The sequence below is a fragment of the Amborella trichopoda genome, chromosome 2 (genome assembly GCF_054954075.1).
Source record: "Amborella trichopoda isolate Santa Cruz 75 chromosome 2, AtrichopodaSantaCruz75HAP2 v2.0, whole genome shotgun sequence".
Lineage (NCBI taxonomy): Eukaryota > Viridiplantae > Streptophyta > Magnoliopsida > Amborellales > Amborellaceae > Amborella > Amborella trichopoda.
Window position 1 is genome coordinate 12,389,041 of NC_142337.1, and position 19,171 is coordinate 12,408,211.

At 36.4% G+C, this 19,171-nt stretch overlaps 1 protein-coding gene across 13 annotated transcripts; it reads left to right on the top strand.

Moving 5' to 3' along the window:
• The first annotated feature begins 293 nt into the window (after positions 1-293).
• MED21 (mediator 21) lies at positions 294-15,090 on the top strand. Of its 13 annotated transcripts, none has more exons than XR_016049179.1 (6): positions 294-432; positions 1,290-1,526; positions 12,433-12,579; positions 14,219-14,296; positions 14,454-14,690; positions 14,819-15,090. XR_016049179.1 is itself a non-coding variant. In XM_088858028.1 (5 exons), exons 2-4 carry the CDS (start codon positions 1,320-1,322, stop codon positions 14,647-14,649), a joined length of 309 nt encoding a protein of 102 aa, XP_088714154.1. In that variant the 5' UTR covers positions 294-432; positions 1,290-1,319; the 3' UTR covers positions 14,650-14,690; positions 14,819-15,090. The 13 variants fall into 13 exon arrangements, 8 of the variants coding, with proteins under 8 accessions (XP_088714154.1, XP_088714150.1, XP_006858182.1 ...); XR_016049178.1 differs by having other exon boundaries at positions 428-562; XR_016049180.1 differs by lacking the exon at positions 294-432 and adding an exon at positions 550-959.
• Positions 15,091-19,171: the final 4,081 nt, after the last annotated feature.

Here is a 19,171-nt window from a genome sequence, read left to right on the forward strand (position 1 = left end):
ATCTGACAATTGAATTTTTAAATATTCCATTAACAAATTGTAATAAAGATATTGACTAATTATTTTGCAAGTTGAAAAGATATTGATGCAATTGTAAAATAAATCATAACATTAAAGAAAGATGAAGTTTCTATAAGGCCTAGGCTCTATGAAAACAAAATAAAGCCTCACCTGGACCTTTGTTTAGAAAGTACTCGACTGGCTCTAAAATCAATTTCTAATACCAACAATAAAATTTGAAATTAAAAAAAATGGAAGGATCTATGAAAACTTATTTCTAGGGCAAAATAGACCGCATAAATTATTTGCTGCAAGATACACTATTTTAGAGCTTTAAATCCTATTTTTTTTTAAAACCATAGTGTTCGAGCCGAGATGATCGATAGAGATGGTTTTTTGAATACTTCAATAGCAATTTCAATGAATTATGAGGTGAGGCTTTATTTATATTTATAGTGCTGCAGCATTTCCCTCGCTTCATAATGTAGAAGTCGATAGGAGATTTGACAGATATATTCGCACCGAAAGGGGCGGTTCAAAGTTCCTGCGTTCATTTGCTCGAGTAACACAATTTATTCAATTACGTTATACCATTAATCTTTCCTCTATTCTTAAAATCAATCCAATGCCATGTTTCTGTAGGATCTATAGTTTCCCCACCATTGGGTTTCTTGATCGATTTAGTTCCTAATGGAATTCTAGGGCTTAGAAACGTTGGATTCAGTTTAGGGTTTTCCCCTGCTTCAAAGAACGACTATCTGTTTAGCGGAATTTGATTGTCTTGCATACATGGAGGAAAACTTGATCTTTTTTCCTTTGGATATTTGCATGGAAGGAAAACTGGGTTTTCTTTAAATATCAGAGAATTCAAGCGAAATTCTTATCCATGTTCAAATTACTGCAATAAATGGTTTTCAATCACAAGAAAACAAGGGATCATTGATGACTATTATTATCAGGTTTACTGATACAATGCAATTGATTGTAGCTCACAGATTTATATAGTATAGGAGTCATAAAGTATTTGCAAAGCAATTGTTTCTCATTAAAAAGAAAAACTTTCAAAAGCACAAGAATTGTGGAAGTGCACAAGAAGCTAAATTTTGCAATTTAATTGATTGGTTTTGTTCTTGCTCGATTATTATTATTATTGTTATTATTTTCTTTTTTTCTGTGGTTAGATGATGGATTAAATTTCACGTTCATTTATGATCTGTTAAATTTGGTACATGTTTATAATCAAAATTACTAATTCATTTGCTTTATGGTTTATTTATTTATTGTTGTAGGGACAAGTCCATTGCTAAATTTTAGATTTGATGGACATCATCACCCAGTTGCAAGAGCAAGTCAATACAATTGCAGAAACTGCTTTCAATACCTTTGGAACTCTTCAAAGAGATGCCCCACCTGTTCGCCTTTCTCCGAATTATCCAGAGCCCCCTGCAAAACCAGTGGAGGATGCAGCCAATGTTGCAGAGCAACCCAAGATTATGAGTGCTGCATTGGTTCGAGCAGCCAAGCAGGTCCCTTCTATCTTTTAAAAAGAACTTGTTAATTTATTTAGCTGGCCTTTTCATGGATGTTGTTTTATCCATGATTCTCTCTGTTTTATTTATTTATTTTGGTTGCAGATGAAGGCCTTATTTTCAAGTGAGATACCCAATTTGCGCTATTTCATTTGAAAATTAACGGTTTTAGATGTGTCAGACTTGCAAAAGGCTTGATGTATGCTTTCTTTAGACACCTGTGAATCGGTGCAAGTGTTCACAATGTGAGAGGAAGAACACTAAAAAATGCTATTAAGAGAATAAAACATGCATATGATATATTGAGAAAATCGTAATTAGTCCTTGGTAACACTTCCCCTATACTGCGAGCCATGTTTGACATATGGATATCTTGCTTTCGAGAAATTCTAGGCTTGGTTATGGCCAGGGCCGTAATGAAGCCTCTTGGAATTTAGTAATCTAGGGAGGCATAATATAGTTTTATCCCCCCCCCTCCCCTTCTCTCTCTCTGTCTCTCTCTCTTTTGGCAACTTACTATTTGCTTTATGAAAATGAGCTCCATATCAAGGATTATTTGTTGTGCGTCTATTAGTCTAGCTGCCTTTGATGCCAAAATCATCTTCCTTGCCCTTTTGATTTACTTTGCTGTCACTTTCTCAAGCTTAACTTTTGAGGATGTCATGCACTGGAATACCATTTATGGCCTTAATGAAAAGCCAATCAGCCTTCAGGAACTCCTTTTCCGTTATTATTTGCAAATAACATAAGAGATTAAAGAAGACAGATGTTGTATTTTCATCTGCAAGGAAACTTACTTTTTAGCCTAGCTATTCATCCTCATGCTCAACTGAAGAATAAATCTTCAACACTCAGTTATTCAGGGTTGCATATAACTCCAAACATCAATCAAATTACTTGACATGCTACATGTTCACTAGAACAAACAATATATTTGAAACTTCACAAAATTTCATCTGTAAATTAAAAGTTGCCATGCATTACCTTTTATTTTACTTCTTTTGAATGTTAACTTAGAGCCAGTTCTCTGCGTTGCCTGTGTTTGGCATTTTTCTTTATAGGGTTAAATGTTTATTAATATGTGACCGTACAAAATTTGTACTTAGGAAGAATTCTGTTCCGATATAGTTTTTTCTCAATGCTTCCTAGGTGTTTTTAAGAGAAAATCATAAATCATCCCAACTCTCTGTCCTAGGTGTTTCTCATGGGCCGTTATGGTCAATGAGGTTGTGGTTAGTAAGTACAACTTTCTGGTGCAAACTTTCTTAATTCTAGTCTCCCACTATTTAGTTCTTATAAAGCAAGGTTTAAAACTTTACTTACTTCGATACATGACCTATTTCCTAACAAAATCAAATTGTAGAGTCCTTGATTAGTTTTTATAAGCAGTAACTTTTAGAGGAGAGAGTCTCGATTTGAATTGTCTATGACCAAATTTTTTCTTTTCTTTTGGGTATTTTGTATTTGTTTACAAGATTTGGATGAGTGTTGAAGGGACTCTGAAAGGAGGGAAATATGGTTTGTTAGCATTCATTGTTTCAAAAAGAGCTAGGCGGCACCTAGGCGGCCGGGGGGGGGGGGGGGGGGGGGGGGTCCAGTTCACTTAGCACCTAGGTAGGCGCCCAGAACCTGGGCGACCCAGTAGAAAGAAAAAAATTGTGCGATTTTTCTCTCTCTAAAATAGGCTATAATAAGTTTTGGGTTTCAAATGAACCTAAAACCCACAATTGTTCCCCTTTAGTATTAAAAAAAGGATAAAAAAATGCCCTCAACAAATGACATTTCCACCCCTGGGCGGGGTGTAAGCGGCCGCCTCGGTAGGCGCCCAGGGATATCCAAATAATTTTACCACATCACCCAGGCCTTCTGGATCGCCTAGGCATTGGGTGGTCCGCTTTTTAAATCACTGTTAACATTAGTTAATCGTTTGGAAAATTTATCAAAAAGCCTAAAATATCAACTATTAAACATTTTGCCCATTTTCAACTATGCCAATACATTATTATGTGTCTTTTTGATGGACCTTTTGAAATTAAAACAAACGATATGGGTAAAATGTTAAATAGTTAATCTGTGAGTTGTAATTTGATATGTTTCCATATTTTTTTTAATGTCTAGGAAAGGTGTGAATAGAGTTTAGTACATACAGACTTGGTTATTTTATAGCTAATATGACGTACATCTTTTGTGATTAATGAAATTTAGTTTTTTTTCTTTTTTTCTTTTTAAGTGTTGATTAATGAAATTTATTTACCAATCAATAAAAGAACCAAAAAAAAAGAAAAAGAAAAATGATTTGTTGAGGACAAATTATTCCCCATTCATAAACTGGACTTGTAAACCAAGTTGACCTAGGCAAGTCTTCAATCTCTCTCCTGAGATTTCAAATATCATAGACACTCATGCAAAGTGACCGAACGGTTCGGCACAATTGACCTACTAACAGATTTCGTTGACCCCTATCAAGCCAATCGCATTTTTGCGTTCTAGTTTTGTTGAAATTGCTAGTTGTATGAGAGACAGGGATGATGGTGCTAAGGAAAGCCCTTTCACAACCATAAGTAACATAAGTTGCAAAGCAAGGCTATAACACACACATACTCGTCAAGATCATTTGATAGGATATGATCACTCAGGTCCAGCAGAGACCTAAATAGAAAATGTTGGGATAGCAGATGGGAAATAATCATTGGCGCAAGAGTTCATGTAGTTTACTACCATTTAGGAATAAAGAAACCAGCTCTATGTCAGTTTACTTCCTTAAATTTAGCTGCTTCTGTTGTAAAGAACCAATATAAGTGACTCTTTCTTGGTACATGCAGCGAGTAGGCAGGATGTCAAACACTTTTTGGCTTCTAGAATTGGTGAGGATGGCATGAGAATTAGAATGCTCCATGCATGACTATGCTAGCTTTGAAGACAAGGATAATGAAGGTGATGGTTCTAACTTCTAAAGTGATGCCATCTGACTATTATACAGTGTAGCGAATGAAATAAATTCAAAAATTGATTTGGTCATAAATCTATCTATATCTGATCAGTGGCGAAGCTGTCAGTGATGGCTGAGTGGTGTTTATTTTTATTTTTTTTGGGGTGGGTTGGGTTTGGGGTGGTTAAGAGTAGACATTGAAAATGGATTATTTGTAGCCCAAGCTGGAGTGCATAGAATACTTTTCTTCCTTGAATGTGTCATCAGAACTCAACATGTAATGTCTGAAAGGACATCATTTTTTTTATATCGTTATTTCTAAAAGGATTATAACACTTGTTACCCTCGTGTGTGCTACTGTATCCCATGATTGTGCTGGAGGTAGCATGAGCATCAAATTGATCTCTCTATGGCTTACATTGTAGATCAAATTGTGGTAAAAAATGGTTTCATAGGATATTTAGTACAATTATACACGAATCGCATATGCAGAGTGTCTTTAGATGGCTAATGAAGGTTGCTCGTATAGACGACCATTTGAAAGGCTCTGGACTACAAATGGTGGGACATTCTGATGAATAGAAGAGATAAAGCCATATGGAAAAAAAAGAAGAAGAAGAAAAAGGTAAAGCTGTCTCAATGATCAGATGGTATTTAAGTTCAACAACCCAATTTTTCTCAGGTGTGTAAGGTCATGATTAGGTTGTTGTATCCCAAGGAGTTTAAAGAAAAGAAGAAAAGGCATGCAAAATATACTTACCACTAACCTCATAGAAACAAAAGCATATTTGCCATTATCATTGCCTCAATACTTTAATAACCTCATGAAACTTTTTATCAACATGGACGTAAAAGAAAGAGAGCTTCTCATTAGCTTTGACAAAAATAAATGAGGAAAAAATGATTTGTTGGTGCTACACGCCACTGTCAAAGGCATCAGCTGTGATAATTTGGGACTGGTCCATTTTTTAAGTACCATTACCATAGGATTAGTGATGGTATTACCATAATGAAATTCAAGCATAGGATGGTTCCTCGCCTGATAGTTGGCATGTAAACTTGTGGGCTTACTTTTTATGAAATGTGGTAAAAGTTTTTAAGTTAGTTCATGCGGATACCAATAATCAGATGCTGCTCATTCAAGGTAGAATAGCTCATGACTTCACACTCAATCTCTAATGTCAACGATTTTGGTTGGATTAGGAATCCACCTTTATCAAGAGTGCCATAGCACCGATATTGTCAGATCGTCATCATTTTAGCCTTTTCCCAATTAATTGGGATCGGCTACATGAAGCCTGGTTCTCCATTCTGCTCTATTAAAGGCCATATCCACCGATATTGTCAGCTATAATAATGAAATGTCAAGTGCCTGATGGATAATAAATTTGTTATGGTTGGTGCTACTAAATGCATCTTGCTCACCCGTACATTATTGCAACTGGGAAGTGTTCTATACCCTCATCAATATGATCCGAAACGATTAGAAAAAAGAAAGGAATGTGGATCTCATCAATATGACCCTAAACAATTAGAAAAGGAATGTGGCTCTTGCTTTGACGCTATTGTTCCAGGGCAACCAGAGTTCATCTTAAAATGTCTATACAGAGATATCCTAGATTATGGATCAATGCCGGGTGCCTATTAAAGTGGTGATGGCACTGTAGGGCAGATTAGCTGATTCCTTGCTTTTTATGTATTTGGTAGGAGAGAAAACGTTTCTCAGGTGCTGAACTAGGGACACCAATAGATTTCGGGGAAGTTACAAGAGTCTGGAAAAAACCAGTGGAATCCTAGCAACAATGACCATGACCATTTTTGCTATCTATCCATACTTTGTATGCTAACATTCATTATTGGGCAAGGATCAAGGTTAAGAAAATGGTTGTACACTGTTATAATAGCCATGGGCCATTGCTGTTATATGGCTTTATAGGGAATGAAACTACTTGTTATTTAAAACCAGATAGAGGATTTGTATATAACTAGGTAGAGGGTGTTATATTCGTGCAATGTTTCAGAACTTGGTGGGTCCAACTCGACCTGGCAGCATGCTGGGTCCATAGGAACCATGGGATCCGGCTCAGTCTCACAAGTTCCTGAGGTTTTTGTGTTATTTTTAAATAGACTCGGCCGAGCTTTACCTGCTTACTCGGGCTCAGGCCCTATCTGGTTCCATGCCCGAGAGTCTGAGACCTAGTTTATAACACTGTTTCATGTAATGGCCAAAGGCCATACCATTATGACCACCAATCAAACATTTTCATAAACTTTGACAATATTAGAGGAGGTATTTGATTTGTTTTGCTTGGCAAAGAGAGTCAAGAGGTTGGGGGAGGTCAGGCCAGGAGAGTAGTGAGAAAGACCTGATAATCTACTAGTAATCTAACTAAAAAAACTTCTTAATAAATGAAGAACATTATCTTTTCTGGCAAAGAGGCCTTTAATACCAGCAAGCTGGTCATAGAGGCCGTTAAATTCATTGAGATTATCCTTACTATTAAAGTTCTATCAGAACTGCTTAGGGCAGTCACTAACCTATGTTGGAATGGTTTGCCCAAGATTGAGATCTTGAGTGAGAGTAGATCACTCATCCATTGTTCCTTGTACGGGGGATTGGTATTGGCCTTTGATGATCCTATTGTCAGGCTTCATTCACATTTAATTGACAGATATATGAATGTTGGGTTCCTTTTCAGGCAGGCAGGGAGGGAGGGCTGTTAGTCTGTTCGCCTGGCTGTTGCATTTTGTTGTAGCAGTGATAAAAAAAGGATGGAGAGAGAGAGAGAGAGAGAGAGAGAGAGAGAGAGAGAGAGATGTTCCAACCTACAAGAAATTTATTTTCAGTGCCCCTGGTTGCTACCAAAGCACATGGAAATTGTAGCAATGGATCTGCTGCACAAGGAAAGAATTTCTCATTGTTGACATGTATGCATCTTTATGTTGGGTATATTTTTGCATAGTCCATTGCGTGGAGTATTTCAGTCCTTTGTATCACATGTACTACAGATATGTTCTTCCTGAATTTCTATGATTCTAACTTGGTATCTGAGCTAGTTTTGAGATAATCTCTCTGAATCTATGACAAAAACTCAGTCCATCATACAAAAATCAGCTAATACTCTGTGGGGAATCAAGACCCTAGATCTTTGATCAGTGGTACTGTGCTTATCTGTTACAGTACTATATTACTCCCTGTAGCATAACTTTAGAGGTCACTGTAGCATGACAGTACCAGTAAAACGACTAGATTTTCTGTTGAACAAAGAATTGCTGCTAGCCTGCATTGTTTTAAAGCTGCAAAGGATGTATGGAAACATCTTGAAAAACTCTGCCATTAAACAAATCACATTAAGTTCTATCAGCTTGAACAGAAACGGGGGAATGTTACTCAAGGGAACAAGTCCATCAATGACTATTATATGACTTTGTAGTATATTTAAGATGAACTTTATTTGGTGGACAGTGTATTTACTGTAGATGGACAAATATCTGAGAATTATCAAAGGAAAATTATATTGGTCCACATGGATCTGGCTCAGGAATGAATATGAACACATTCTTTCTTCATCTTGCATATATGAGAGCTTCCTACTTTAGATGATGTCCTTCAGGCTTGATTACATAAGATATGAGGTTGTTTCCAGTTGCTCCTAAAACCATTGATTAGCTGGTTTTGCATCAAGGAGGGGTTCTGGTAAACCGACATATCCTGGATTAAACCTCCAATTGGGTGTGATGTGAGATGAGTCCAATGTCATTATTGTAAAGAGTTTGGACATATGAAAAAAAATCAATGCCCCAAGAAACCATATCCCAGGTGCCATTTGTTCAAGGGCCTCTGTCTTCATCATTGCACATCTCAACTGGCATGATCGACTGCTTCCTTGTAGGTGGATGTCTCAGAGACACGAGAGAGATACCTAAAGCAGGGTGATTGGAAAATGCATTTGTAAAACCATACCGAACAGATGGTATGGAAAGTCTATTAGACTTGCGAGCGGTAGGATTACAAATAGGTACCTCATGTTGCTGAGTAGTTGCAAGACTTGCAACATGATCTGTTACCAGGAGATCATTGGAACCTGAATCACTTGTAGCATTAGAAGTGGGTAAACATAAGGGGTATAGAAGAAGACTAAACTTCGAATGTTTGACTGATTCAGGAAACTGAGATAAATAGATGATGGAAGGTTTGGTGATCTTTGAATCATCAAAGTAGGAGAACCCCTCAGTGGGCCATCCGTGGGCCACTGTTATCCGCTATCAGTTACGAGGAGAGTCATTGGAACCTGCATCCCTTGTATCATTAGAAGTGGGGCTTATTTCATTGAACACAAGGGGTTTGCATTGAACATAAAGAGGTTTAAGAGAAAGACTAGACTCCGAATGTGTGATTGAGTCTGGAAACTGAGGTAAATAGATGACAGATTCAGGTTTGACGATAGTTGAGTCACCAAAACAGATGACCCTCTAATGGCCATCTATGGGCCACTGTTATCCACCATAAGTATGAACCAATCCTTTGAGTTCCCATAGAGGGCAACAAATGCTCATCCTCTGGGATTTGGAATTGTATTTTCCAAAGCTATTCCAAGTTCCTGCAAGGCACTTATTTCAGAGTAAGCATGGGAAATAGGGAGAGATTTTGGAAAGAAATATGGGTGGACGAAATAAGCCTGGAAGAGCTGTGGCCAAAACTATTCCAATCAGCGGCCAACACGGTTGCCTAGGTCACTGGAAGCTTTGATGTCTTACGGGTTACAATTATTTGACCCAGCCTTTAGCAGAGCTTTTGATGATGAGGAAGAGTTAGAGGTCCTAGAATTACTTCAATCGTTACGATTTCGTTTCCTCTTAGTGTGCACCAATTAGATACCATGGTCCCCAACAACAGTGCAACTTTTTGGTGTCCTTCTTTTGCTGGCCTTTAGGGCTGTTAAAGGGCCGGGCCATGCCTAGACGGAGCCCAGCCCAAATTCTCTTATGGTAGGCCCGGGCTGGAAATTTTTTACCCCAAGTAAGGCGGAGCTCAACTTTATTTGTTACCCGAGCCTGGCCAGATTCCATATAGAGCCTTACTTTGTCTTTTTTGAATCCATGTTTTGCTTTTTAAAGCTCCTCACATGTTCTATTCCTTGTAGCTTCTTTGATGTGAATTAAATAGCTTATTACTATATGTATTCTATCTCTCCTTCAAATTTCCCCTTCCACTCTCTCTCTCTCTCCACCTCCCCCCCCCCCCCCCCAACTCAAAAAAAAAAAATTTCTTCACTCCCCCTAACATTCTCTATAGGACTCTCTCAGACTCTTTTTCTCTCTCTGTCTCTCATCAAATCAAACCATATCCTCGCATCCTATCTAGTTCGACATCTCTCTCTCTCTCTCTCATATCTGATCAAAGTGGATCCCCAAGACTTTATCTAATTCGAGTCCCTTCTTTCTCATGGTTGGGTTGTCAACCCAATCTTTGGCGTTGTTGATCCTTTTTTTGGGGCTCTTCTTTCATAGCACGAGTGTTAGGCTTTTTATGGTGAAAATTCAAATGCTAAAAACCAAATATCTGGATTTTAATTTGAAGGATAACTCTAATAATGGAAAGAAGGCATTTTCTCACTTTAGCTCAAGCAATGACGATTATTCCATTGGGCTGGTCCAGAAAGGTAGTCCATTTTATCTTGGTATAACCCAACGGGCCTATGTTCCACAGTTTATGGCAAGGACGCATAATTTGGCCTCATCAAAGTCAATCCAATTAAGTTTTTCATCACCCGATTCTCAATGGATTACAGGTGCTCCCTTGTGGAACATATAAGTGCTCATATAAATGGGTCCTTTCAAGGCACATGTGCATTAGCTCTTCTTAGTTGGATCAAACATTAGAAGAGTGGCTTCCCGTGCGACTGTGAGTGCACATGCCATAGGGTAGTCTCGTGTCAGGGTATGAACCATGTCCCATAAGTCATGACCACCCCACACAGGGCTGATACTCAGAAATTACTCGGGTTTTTTTTGTACTCGTTTGGTTCACCTAGCCCTGGCCCATCACACCAACCATGAGCCATACTCATCAACATAGCTTTGACTTGGAGGCAATCAACGAAAAGTTGTTTGCCCGACCGCCTAGGCAGACTTTTGGTAAAAAAAACACCTAAGCATATTAAAGGTGGACACTATTAGTAGGCAGTTGAAAAGGTGGGAAAAGGAGATGCCTAGGCAGCCTGCATGACTTTTGGAGAAAAAAAATTCAGGAGGGGGCAAAAAATGTCATTTTACCCCCTTAAAAGGGGGGATAAGGGTTTTTGGGACCATTATTGCCCCCAAAAGCAGTTTTCGTGAACTTTAGAGTGAGAAACAACATTAAAAAAACTAAATTTGAAGATTATTTGAGAGAATTTTTTTTTGAAATCCTTGAATGGTCACAATATTAAAGGATATTCATCCCCAATCTTTTGAGGCTTATAGGGGTTGTAAAAGAGGAGATTTGGGATCCCAAACATTTCGATTTGGCTCGAAATCGAGTCCACTTCAAGGAGGTTGGTATATTTCAATGACATCTCAAGTTGATTTTATCTTCTAATGTTGCTTTTGAGTGATAATTATTTCCAATACAGCAAACCATTCATAGATGCGCAGCATAGAATAATCTGATTCCTTATTAGTCAAACATTCAAAAGGAGACTTATTAGACTTAGTAGGTATTTTGTGATTTTCAATAGTCAAAATGGCTTTTGCTCCCAAGTTTTGTGGAACATTGGGTTGTAAAAGTAATGCATTAACGTGTCGATTCCTACATTCTGCAACCCCATTTTTCTCTGGGTATAAGGACAAGCACACCGATGTTGATTATGTTGTGGCTTAAAAAACCTCGGGATTTCCTTGATAAGTGTTTGCCACTAGAATTTGTTTTGAGTATCTTAATGTTTATTTTTGTTTTTCAAAACAAGAAAAAAATACCAAGCATGATGAGAGAAGTCAACCACAAAAATAACATAATATTTAGATCCGGTTTTGTGCAAAATTTAAAAAGGCCCCCACACATTTGAATGAACAAGATCAAATTGATAGTTTTATTTTCCAAGATTGCAAAATCGCAAAGTAGGTGGTTTTGCCAACTTACATTTTTGCAATTTAATGAATTCATAAAAACCACTTAAAACTTGGAGAAAATTGGAGAAGGTCCCCATGCATCTAAGTGAACAAGATTAAATTTGTAAATATTTTTATTTTCGAAAATTGGAAAAGGGCAAAGCAGATGGTATAGCTAACTTGCATTTATTGCAATTTAGTTAATTATAGAAAACCTCAGTAAAGTTACATGAAGAAGGAATAGTTCTCGATGAATAAACTTTAAAGCCTATCAAAATCAAGATGACCAAGACACGTTTTCCATAATTGCCAATGATTAGGGCTGCGAGTGGGTGCGAGTGGGCCAGTCTGGCCTCACAGGCTTAAGTAAGCCTGATTTGATAGAGTCCGGGTTTAGGTTCCTTGTGGGCTTATCATGCTTGGCTGGGCCTTAATTTAGGGCTCGTATCATATAGCGGCCCAGGCTCAGGCCTTGAGATGGGGCTGACAGGCCTCTGCGATGTGCTAAAAGGTCAGGTCAGACCTGATTGGTTTCTATAGTTTTTATTTCTTTATGTAGGTTATTTAGGCCATCCATATTTTAATAATCTACCCTTGTTTTGGGTAGAAGAATAAAATATTAGTGGGTTCTGAGTTTCCTTAATGTTTATCTTTTTTATGGGTTATTTAAGTCTTCCATTTTCAATTCTTCCACCTTGTTTGTTTCTACTTTTTGCATGATAAAAGAAATTACTTGTAAGTTGTGGGACTTGATCCTTGGTAGCTTACATAGGAGTTCTTCAAGCAAAGCACCCTAGTAAGAGTGCTACTGGTGTTATGGATTGCACTTATTTTTATAGAATAAGATGCAGGCTGGTCTTGGTCCTAAATGTTTATGTTGGACAGGCTTTGGCTTTGGCTTATGTGGGCTTTGTCAGGCCCTGGTCATGGCTCTTCGGTCAACCTTGGCGTGGCCCGGACCTGGCTTGCTTGGACCCCTACCAATGATGAAGAGACTAACATGAAACAATAGCTGCAGACGGACTAGTACTGGTAGGTCCCAAGAAATAATTCAGATAGAGTCATAGAACAATTGACCGACTTTATGACCTCTCCAAATCAGCCTTCATGTTGAGATTTTCCGAATCAAACAAACATCATGAATGAACAAGACCAAACAATTTAGATGAATTAAATGGGGACCAGATAAAAAACTCATTATCATATTGCCACTAAGGTGTCTGTTTAAGTACTTTCTTGGGGTATTGAGATATCAAGAACCTTACATGGGATTATTGTGAGGCGGCAGAAGTATGCAAAACTTTCATTGAAAGAGCACATCTGTCTGCTAGCAAAGCAGTAGATACTCCTGCTCAGGTTAATGTTAGATTGTCTACTTCTAATAGAGACTTTCTTTCGTATCCTACTGTGTGTAAAAAGTTAGTTGGTCTCGTCATTTATCTCACTCTCACCATTACTAGACTAGATATTTCACATGCAGCTTTGATGGTGAGTTAATCTGTTCAGCAATCCTTATCTTATATGAGAGCATTTCGTTGTATTATCACTTATGTTTGTACTACACTTGGCAAAGGTTTATCCTACTCATCTATTCTGAGTTTCAGTTGGTGGCATAACTCTAATTGGGTTCACTGTCTAAACACAATGCTCAACATCTGGATGTTATATTTCTTGGGAGGCTCACTTGTGTCTTGCAGGAGCAAGAAACAAGATGTTGCCTCTAAGTTCATTTCTGAGGCAGAATATAAAGAGATGTCCTTTACTGCTGATTGAATTTTGAGGATTCACATGTTGGTCGACCTTGGGGTACACCTCAGTTCAGCTTCACCTCTTTATGGTGATAATATCAATGCTATCAAGATTGTTAACAACCTGGTAGTCAAAGCATATTGAGGTTGATTGTCATTCTATTGGAGAATGTTGTTCATGGTATCCTTGACCTATACACAATCAGCGACCAGAGAGCAGCTTTGCTTAAGTCTGTAACCAGGTGCTAATATGACTACTTGGTAAGCAAACTGTTGCTTATTATGACTACTTGGTAAGCAAACTGTTGCTTATTATGGTGAATTCATTAGTCTTTTGTATAACATATACTCTGCATATAAGGCATAAAGCATTTCATCAATACAATCTGTGAATGGGAATTCTGCCCAAGTTTCTTTTAATCTAGCAGGCATGACGTCAAATTCCTTGATTAATACATTTATAATAGTATCTAAATGCTGCATGGAGTCGAGGGTTTCCTGTCATGCAGCCTAAAAGTCATTATAACAATTTATTAGATAATGAGATTCACCCACATGGGGGACATACCCAGAAAGGGTATGATATAATATGTGCAAATTCCTTTAAATCTAATTTGGGATGATCTCTTGGAAAATAACATGCATACATTAAAATAGCAGCTTGGTCGTACATTTTCCTCATAATTAAGGAGTTTGTACACTACATTATTGAAATTAACGTTTTAAAGGAAATAAAACCTGTAATATGTGAATTATCTGTTGCTTTCAAGTAACCAGATTGTAGTTCAGATGGGTATTGATGATATTCGGGTGTCTTGCCTAATTCTTTATGGGTTCAGATGGTTTCTATTCTATCACAAAATTTGTGTGCTATGGACATAAAAATCAAGACTGATCATCTTCTTTGCTGGCCTCGTCAACAGTTTGACTTGCTTGTTGCAGCACTCCCTCTGTCTGAAGGGGGTGAGGAAGCTCAGTTGAAAAGGATTGCAGAACTTGAGGTACAAGATATTGGTAAATTTGTCTAGTGTTTGATGAACCTTCTCAACTTTCATCTCACTCTCACATTTTCTACCTCTAGCTGGTTCATGTGTCTAATGTTGCTTGAACTTTCTATAATTTACAGTTTTAACTGCTATTGTGTATGTCATTTAACAGGGCAAATAAAATGCGTGCACTTGCCATGCATGGGCCATTCTTGCGTCAATTCTTGCTTGAACCTTTATGACTCACAGCTGGATCTCACTCTCTCTCTCTCTCTCTACAGTTTTGCTATCAAGCACGAGCTAGCTAGATGTGTATGTTTTCTCACTCTGATTCCTTTCTTTCACATTTCTCATCAGGCGGAGAATGAAGCTGTAGGGATGGAACTTCACAAGCAACTGGAGGCTGCAGGTGACACTTTCTCTTACTAAATCATAAAAGGAATCTCTATTATATAAAGCTAATGAATGGTTGGATGGAGGTTTCGTTACGAAAAGTACCGCATACCATTATTCCATTTTGGTATTTCATGTTTGCAGAACAAGAGTTAAAGCAAGTGCAGGTGCTTTTCACGAAGGCGGCTGATAACTGCTTGAACTTGAAGAGACCAGATTGATTTACCTCTCATTTAGTTGGGTATTTCAGATATTTGCCATTTTGTATTGGAAATAACTTTCTTTGTTTTACTTTTTTCTTGTGTTTAGGTGATGCCATTGTATTTGCAGCGATTTTGACAATTTGTTCGTGTAATATATTACGTTGAGGTATATATGACATTTTTACTTTGGCGTTTTGCAATGCCACTTAAAAATGAGATTCCTTAGCTTTATATAATAGAGATTCCTTTTATGATTTAGCTTTATATAATGCCCTGAAATGACCCATAGAAGTGATATTCCTGATTTCATGTCTTCATGTTGGTGTGCTCTCTCTCTCTCTCTCTCTCTCTGGTTCTCACAGTTGGTTTTTCCTCTATGAGTATAATTTTCTTTTGAAGTTTTATGGAACATTGCTGATCTCTTTGAGATTGGTGCAAATCAAGCGGAAACACTACATAAGTGTGGGAGGGCAACCACACACTAGTATTACATTGGAGTAACCCATTGCCATCGAGGCGAATTTGGGTGGTTTCCAGTAAAATACAGACCCAGGGCTAATTTTTCTCTCCTGGTTCTACTGTCAAAGAGCCACTGTTTGTTGAGGTAGTGTTCATGCACAAGCCGGGAGAAGAAATAACTAGAATAACCATTTTTAGCCGTCAATATAAACATGCCCTTAGTGATGCTTGTTCATCCTTTGTTGTTTTCACTCATAAATATGCAGAGGACCATGATAAGTAAACTGTAATGCTTCATTGGAAGAGCTTCCTTTCCCATCATTTTACTTCTCTTTTCATAACGATGTAGTTTCTACGAGGCCTAGGCCTTTGGAAAACAAAATAAAACCTCACCTTGGAATCTTGTCTAGAAAACGCTTTGGGTGCGGGAAATCTCTATACTGGCTAAGATTAATTTATACTAGTGATTAAGAAATTCATAGCTCTAAATTGGTACAGATCTTGTGGATCAATTAACACTTGACAATTGACAGTCTAGATAATGTGTTGTAATAGTATATTATTTTCAGGATTAGAAATTCTATTTTTTTTTCAATCATAATGATCAAGGTCGAGATGATCGATTTGAAGGTTTCCGACAATGTAATTATAATTTTTGATGAGTTTTGAGGTGAGGTTTTACTTTCTTTCTATGAAGCCTTGGCATTATCTTTAACTTTTTGAGTTTCTATGAAGCTCATACCTTATGAAAAAAAGTAAAGCCTCACCTTGAAATCTTGTTTAGAAAACTGGGAATCTCTAAAATAGTTCTAAGATCAATTTCCACCACCAATTGTGGAACTTGTAGCTCAAACAACGATATAAATTTTGTAGATCCATGAATACTTGAAAATGGACGGTTTAGATAATGTGTTACAATATACTATATCTTTAGGGATTAAAGTCTTTTTTTTTTTTCATATACTATATCTTTAGGGATTAAAGTCTTTTTTTTTTTTTCACAACCATAATGATCTAGGTTGAATTTTTTGACACTGGAAACTATAACTTTCAGTGAGCTTTGTGGTGACTACAAAGTCTTAGTCTTATTTTAAAATTGTCCATTTATAAAAATACACATAAAATATCAAACATCTAGTATTTCAACAACTTTTTATTTTATTTCAAAGTACCCATCAAAATACATATGACCATGAGGTGAAATTGTTGAAGAAGGGTAAACTGATTAAATTGTTTGTTGGAAAGTTCGGTATATTTTGATAGTTCCCTTAATTTTATCTGGAATAAACTATCTTGTTTGAAATTAATATAATATAGTACTATTATTTTGATAGTTGCTTATTATGCGCTTTGTGTAACATTGTAATTTTAATTTTGGTAGTTTTTAGCTATGTTTTGTTGTTTCTTGCTAAAAAGGTGTGGTTTGGATAAGCTTGAGGCCCTAAACAATAAACGTATTCAAATAGTGTTGAAAGATGTTTCAATACTGAAAATATTTGTGCTGGTTTTAAAATTCATTTTCATCTCTAGTTATAGAATTTAAAGGTAAAAAAGATTGTAGATCGAGCAGATCCATAAACAATTGAAACCTTCAAAATTGATGGTCCAAAAAATATATTACAGGATGCAATGTTTCGAAGACTTGAAATTCATTTTTTCTCATATCCGTTGAGATGATCAATTTGAGGAGTTGTGATTCATTTTTTCTTATATTCGTTGAGATGATCAATTTGAGGAGTTTTCAGCATCTAAACAGCATCTTCTATTGAATTTTAGAGGTGTGACTTAATTTGACTGTTTATGGCCCCACCCTTATATAAACTATGGTGGCCACCTACATCTGCCATCCATTCACACTTACAGACGGTTTATGATTAAGAATCCTATGGGAGACACTTAAGTGGGAACAAATGGATTAGACTGATTGGATTAAGACGTTTTTTCAATGATCTAAGGATTACACTGTTGAAAAAGATGATCTAAGGACTATATAGCACCATGACCATGCTTATTAGAAATGAAACTACCATCTCTAGAAAGGGAAGCTACCATCTCTTATTTGAACAGCAGTGAAATATCACTGTCTTTAATAAAGAGTGAGGTTTATATAGGGTGCTCATCATATTTTTTTTACGAGAGTACGAAATTTTATTGATCACAAGGTGTTAGAATAAATTCAAAAAACAATATCCTCATAAAGGGATTGTCTTTAAAGACACTATTTATCTTTTGTACATGGAGGTCACAATCATTCTTGTCTCTTAAATTTCAAAATAGGTGGTTGTAAGAGTGTAATTGAATAGATACAAAGTTTCAAAAAATATAATTCTTGGACTTCGCGACTCACCATAAACCATCCAAGTTTACATCGAGTAAGTATGAATGATTGTGACCTCCGTGTACAAAAGGATAAATGGTCTCTTTGTAGGCAATTATCCGTAGAAATTACAAGGCTATCGAAGAAATTCCCTTTTGGCTAGGCCATCAGCAACCTCATTAGCTTTTCTATAAATATAAGCTGCCCATCTTATATTATATTATATTATATAGTTTTAGCATCGGAAATAATACAATAGTTTGAAAATATATATTTAGTTAAAATTATAAAATTTAAAATTTTAAAAGTAATGCAGAGCAGGAAATTATATAAATACTTATAAAAGTAGACAGTACACTATTTGTAAAACTTAAAATTCCTTTGGCATGGGGTTCAAGATGATTCTTGGGTTTCTAACCTCGAAAAACCCTTTTTGTGGAAAAGTAATAAAGAGGCCATGGTTTTGTTCTTCAAATTTCTCAAAATTCATGACATGCTCTAGACCATACAATTTGGCATATAATAAGAGTAATCATAATCTCCTCATAAGAAAGATAAATATTCTTATAGTATATTGGGAAATTATTGTTAATATACCTTAATTTTAAGAAAATCGTAAAAAAACCCCAAACTTCTCAAAACCTCGTCTACACTTTTTTTTTCCCAATTTTCTGCATTTTCTAGATGAAAATACCATTTACGGTAGTCTTTCTACCGTAATGCATTGCGACCATTACAGTAATTAAAATATCGTTGTAAATAGAGACAGAATTACTGTACTTCTAGTACCGTAATGACATAAACATCTATTATGGTACTTTAATTACCGTAATAACATAGAGTATTATGGTAATTAAAATACCGTAATACTTTAAAGTAGTATTACGGTAATTTAAGTACCGTAATATTGCCCAACTCAACACGAAAGATTTTTTACTCTCTTGAGCCTACTATTTATTTACTCTCTCGACAAAAATCCACGGCTAACTTTAATTTTTCAAATATCAAATTTTTAAGATATAATTTTTACTTAATTTTTATATGGTTCTCAAATTTTAGAACGAAAACACGCTCCAATAGGTGTTTTTGAGCGAGAGAGTAGATCCACATCGTGCTCCCATAGGAACGTAGATTTTTGAAAAAGGTAGCCCTTATATTAGCTTTGGTTTGAAAAGGGTAGCCCTGATATTATCGTAATACTTTAAAATCTTCAAACCAAAGCTAATATCAGGGTTATCCTTTTCAAAAAATCTATGTTTCCATAGGAACACGATGTGGATCTATTCTCTCGTTAAAAAACACCTATTTAAGCGTGTTTTCGTTCTAAAATTTTGATAACCATATAAAAATTAAGTAGAGATTATATCCTAAAAATTTAATATTTGAAAAATTAGAGCTAGCCGTGGATTTTTGTCGAGGCAGTAAATAAATAGTAGGCTTGAGAGAGTAAAAAATCTTTCGTGTTGAGTTGGGCAATATTACGATACTTAAATTACTGTAATACGACTTTAAAGTATT

Coding starts and splice junctions, on each gene's coding strand:
- MED21 (XM_088858024.1), top strand. CDS start 1,320: ATGGACATCATCACCCAGTTGCAAGAGCAAGTCAATACAATTGCAGAA. Junction 1,527..14,218: donor TGGTTCGAGCAGCCAAGCAG/GTCCCTTCTATC, acceptor CCTCGTCAACAG/TTTGACTTGCTTGTTGCAGC. Junction 14,297..14,638: donor AAAGGATTGCAGAACTTGAG/GTACAAGATATT, acceptor ATTTCTCATCAG/GCGGAGAATGAAGCTGTAGG.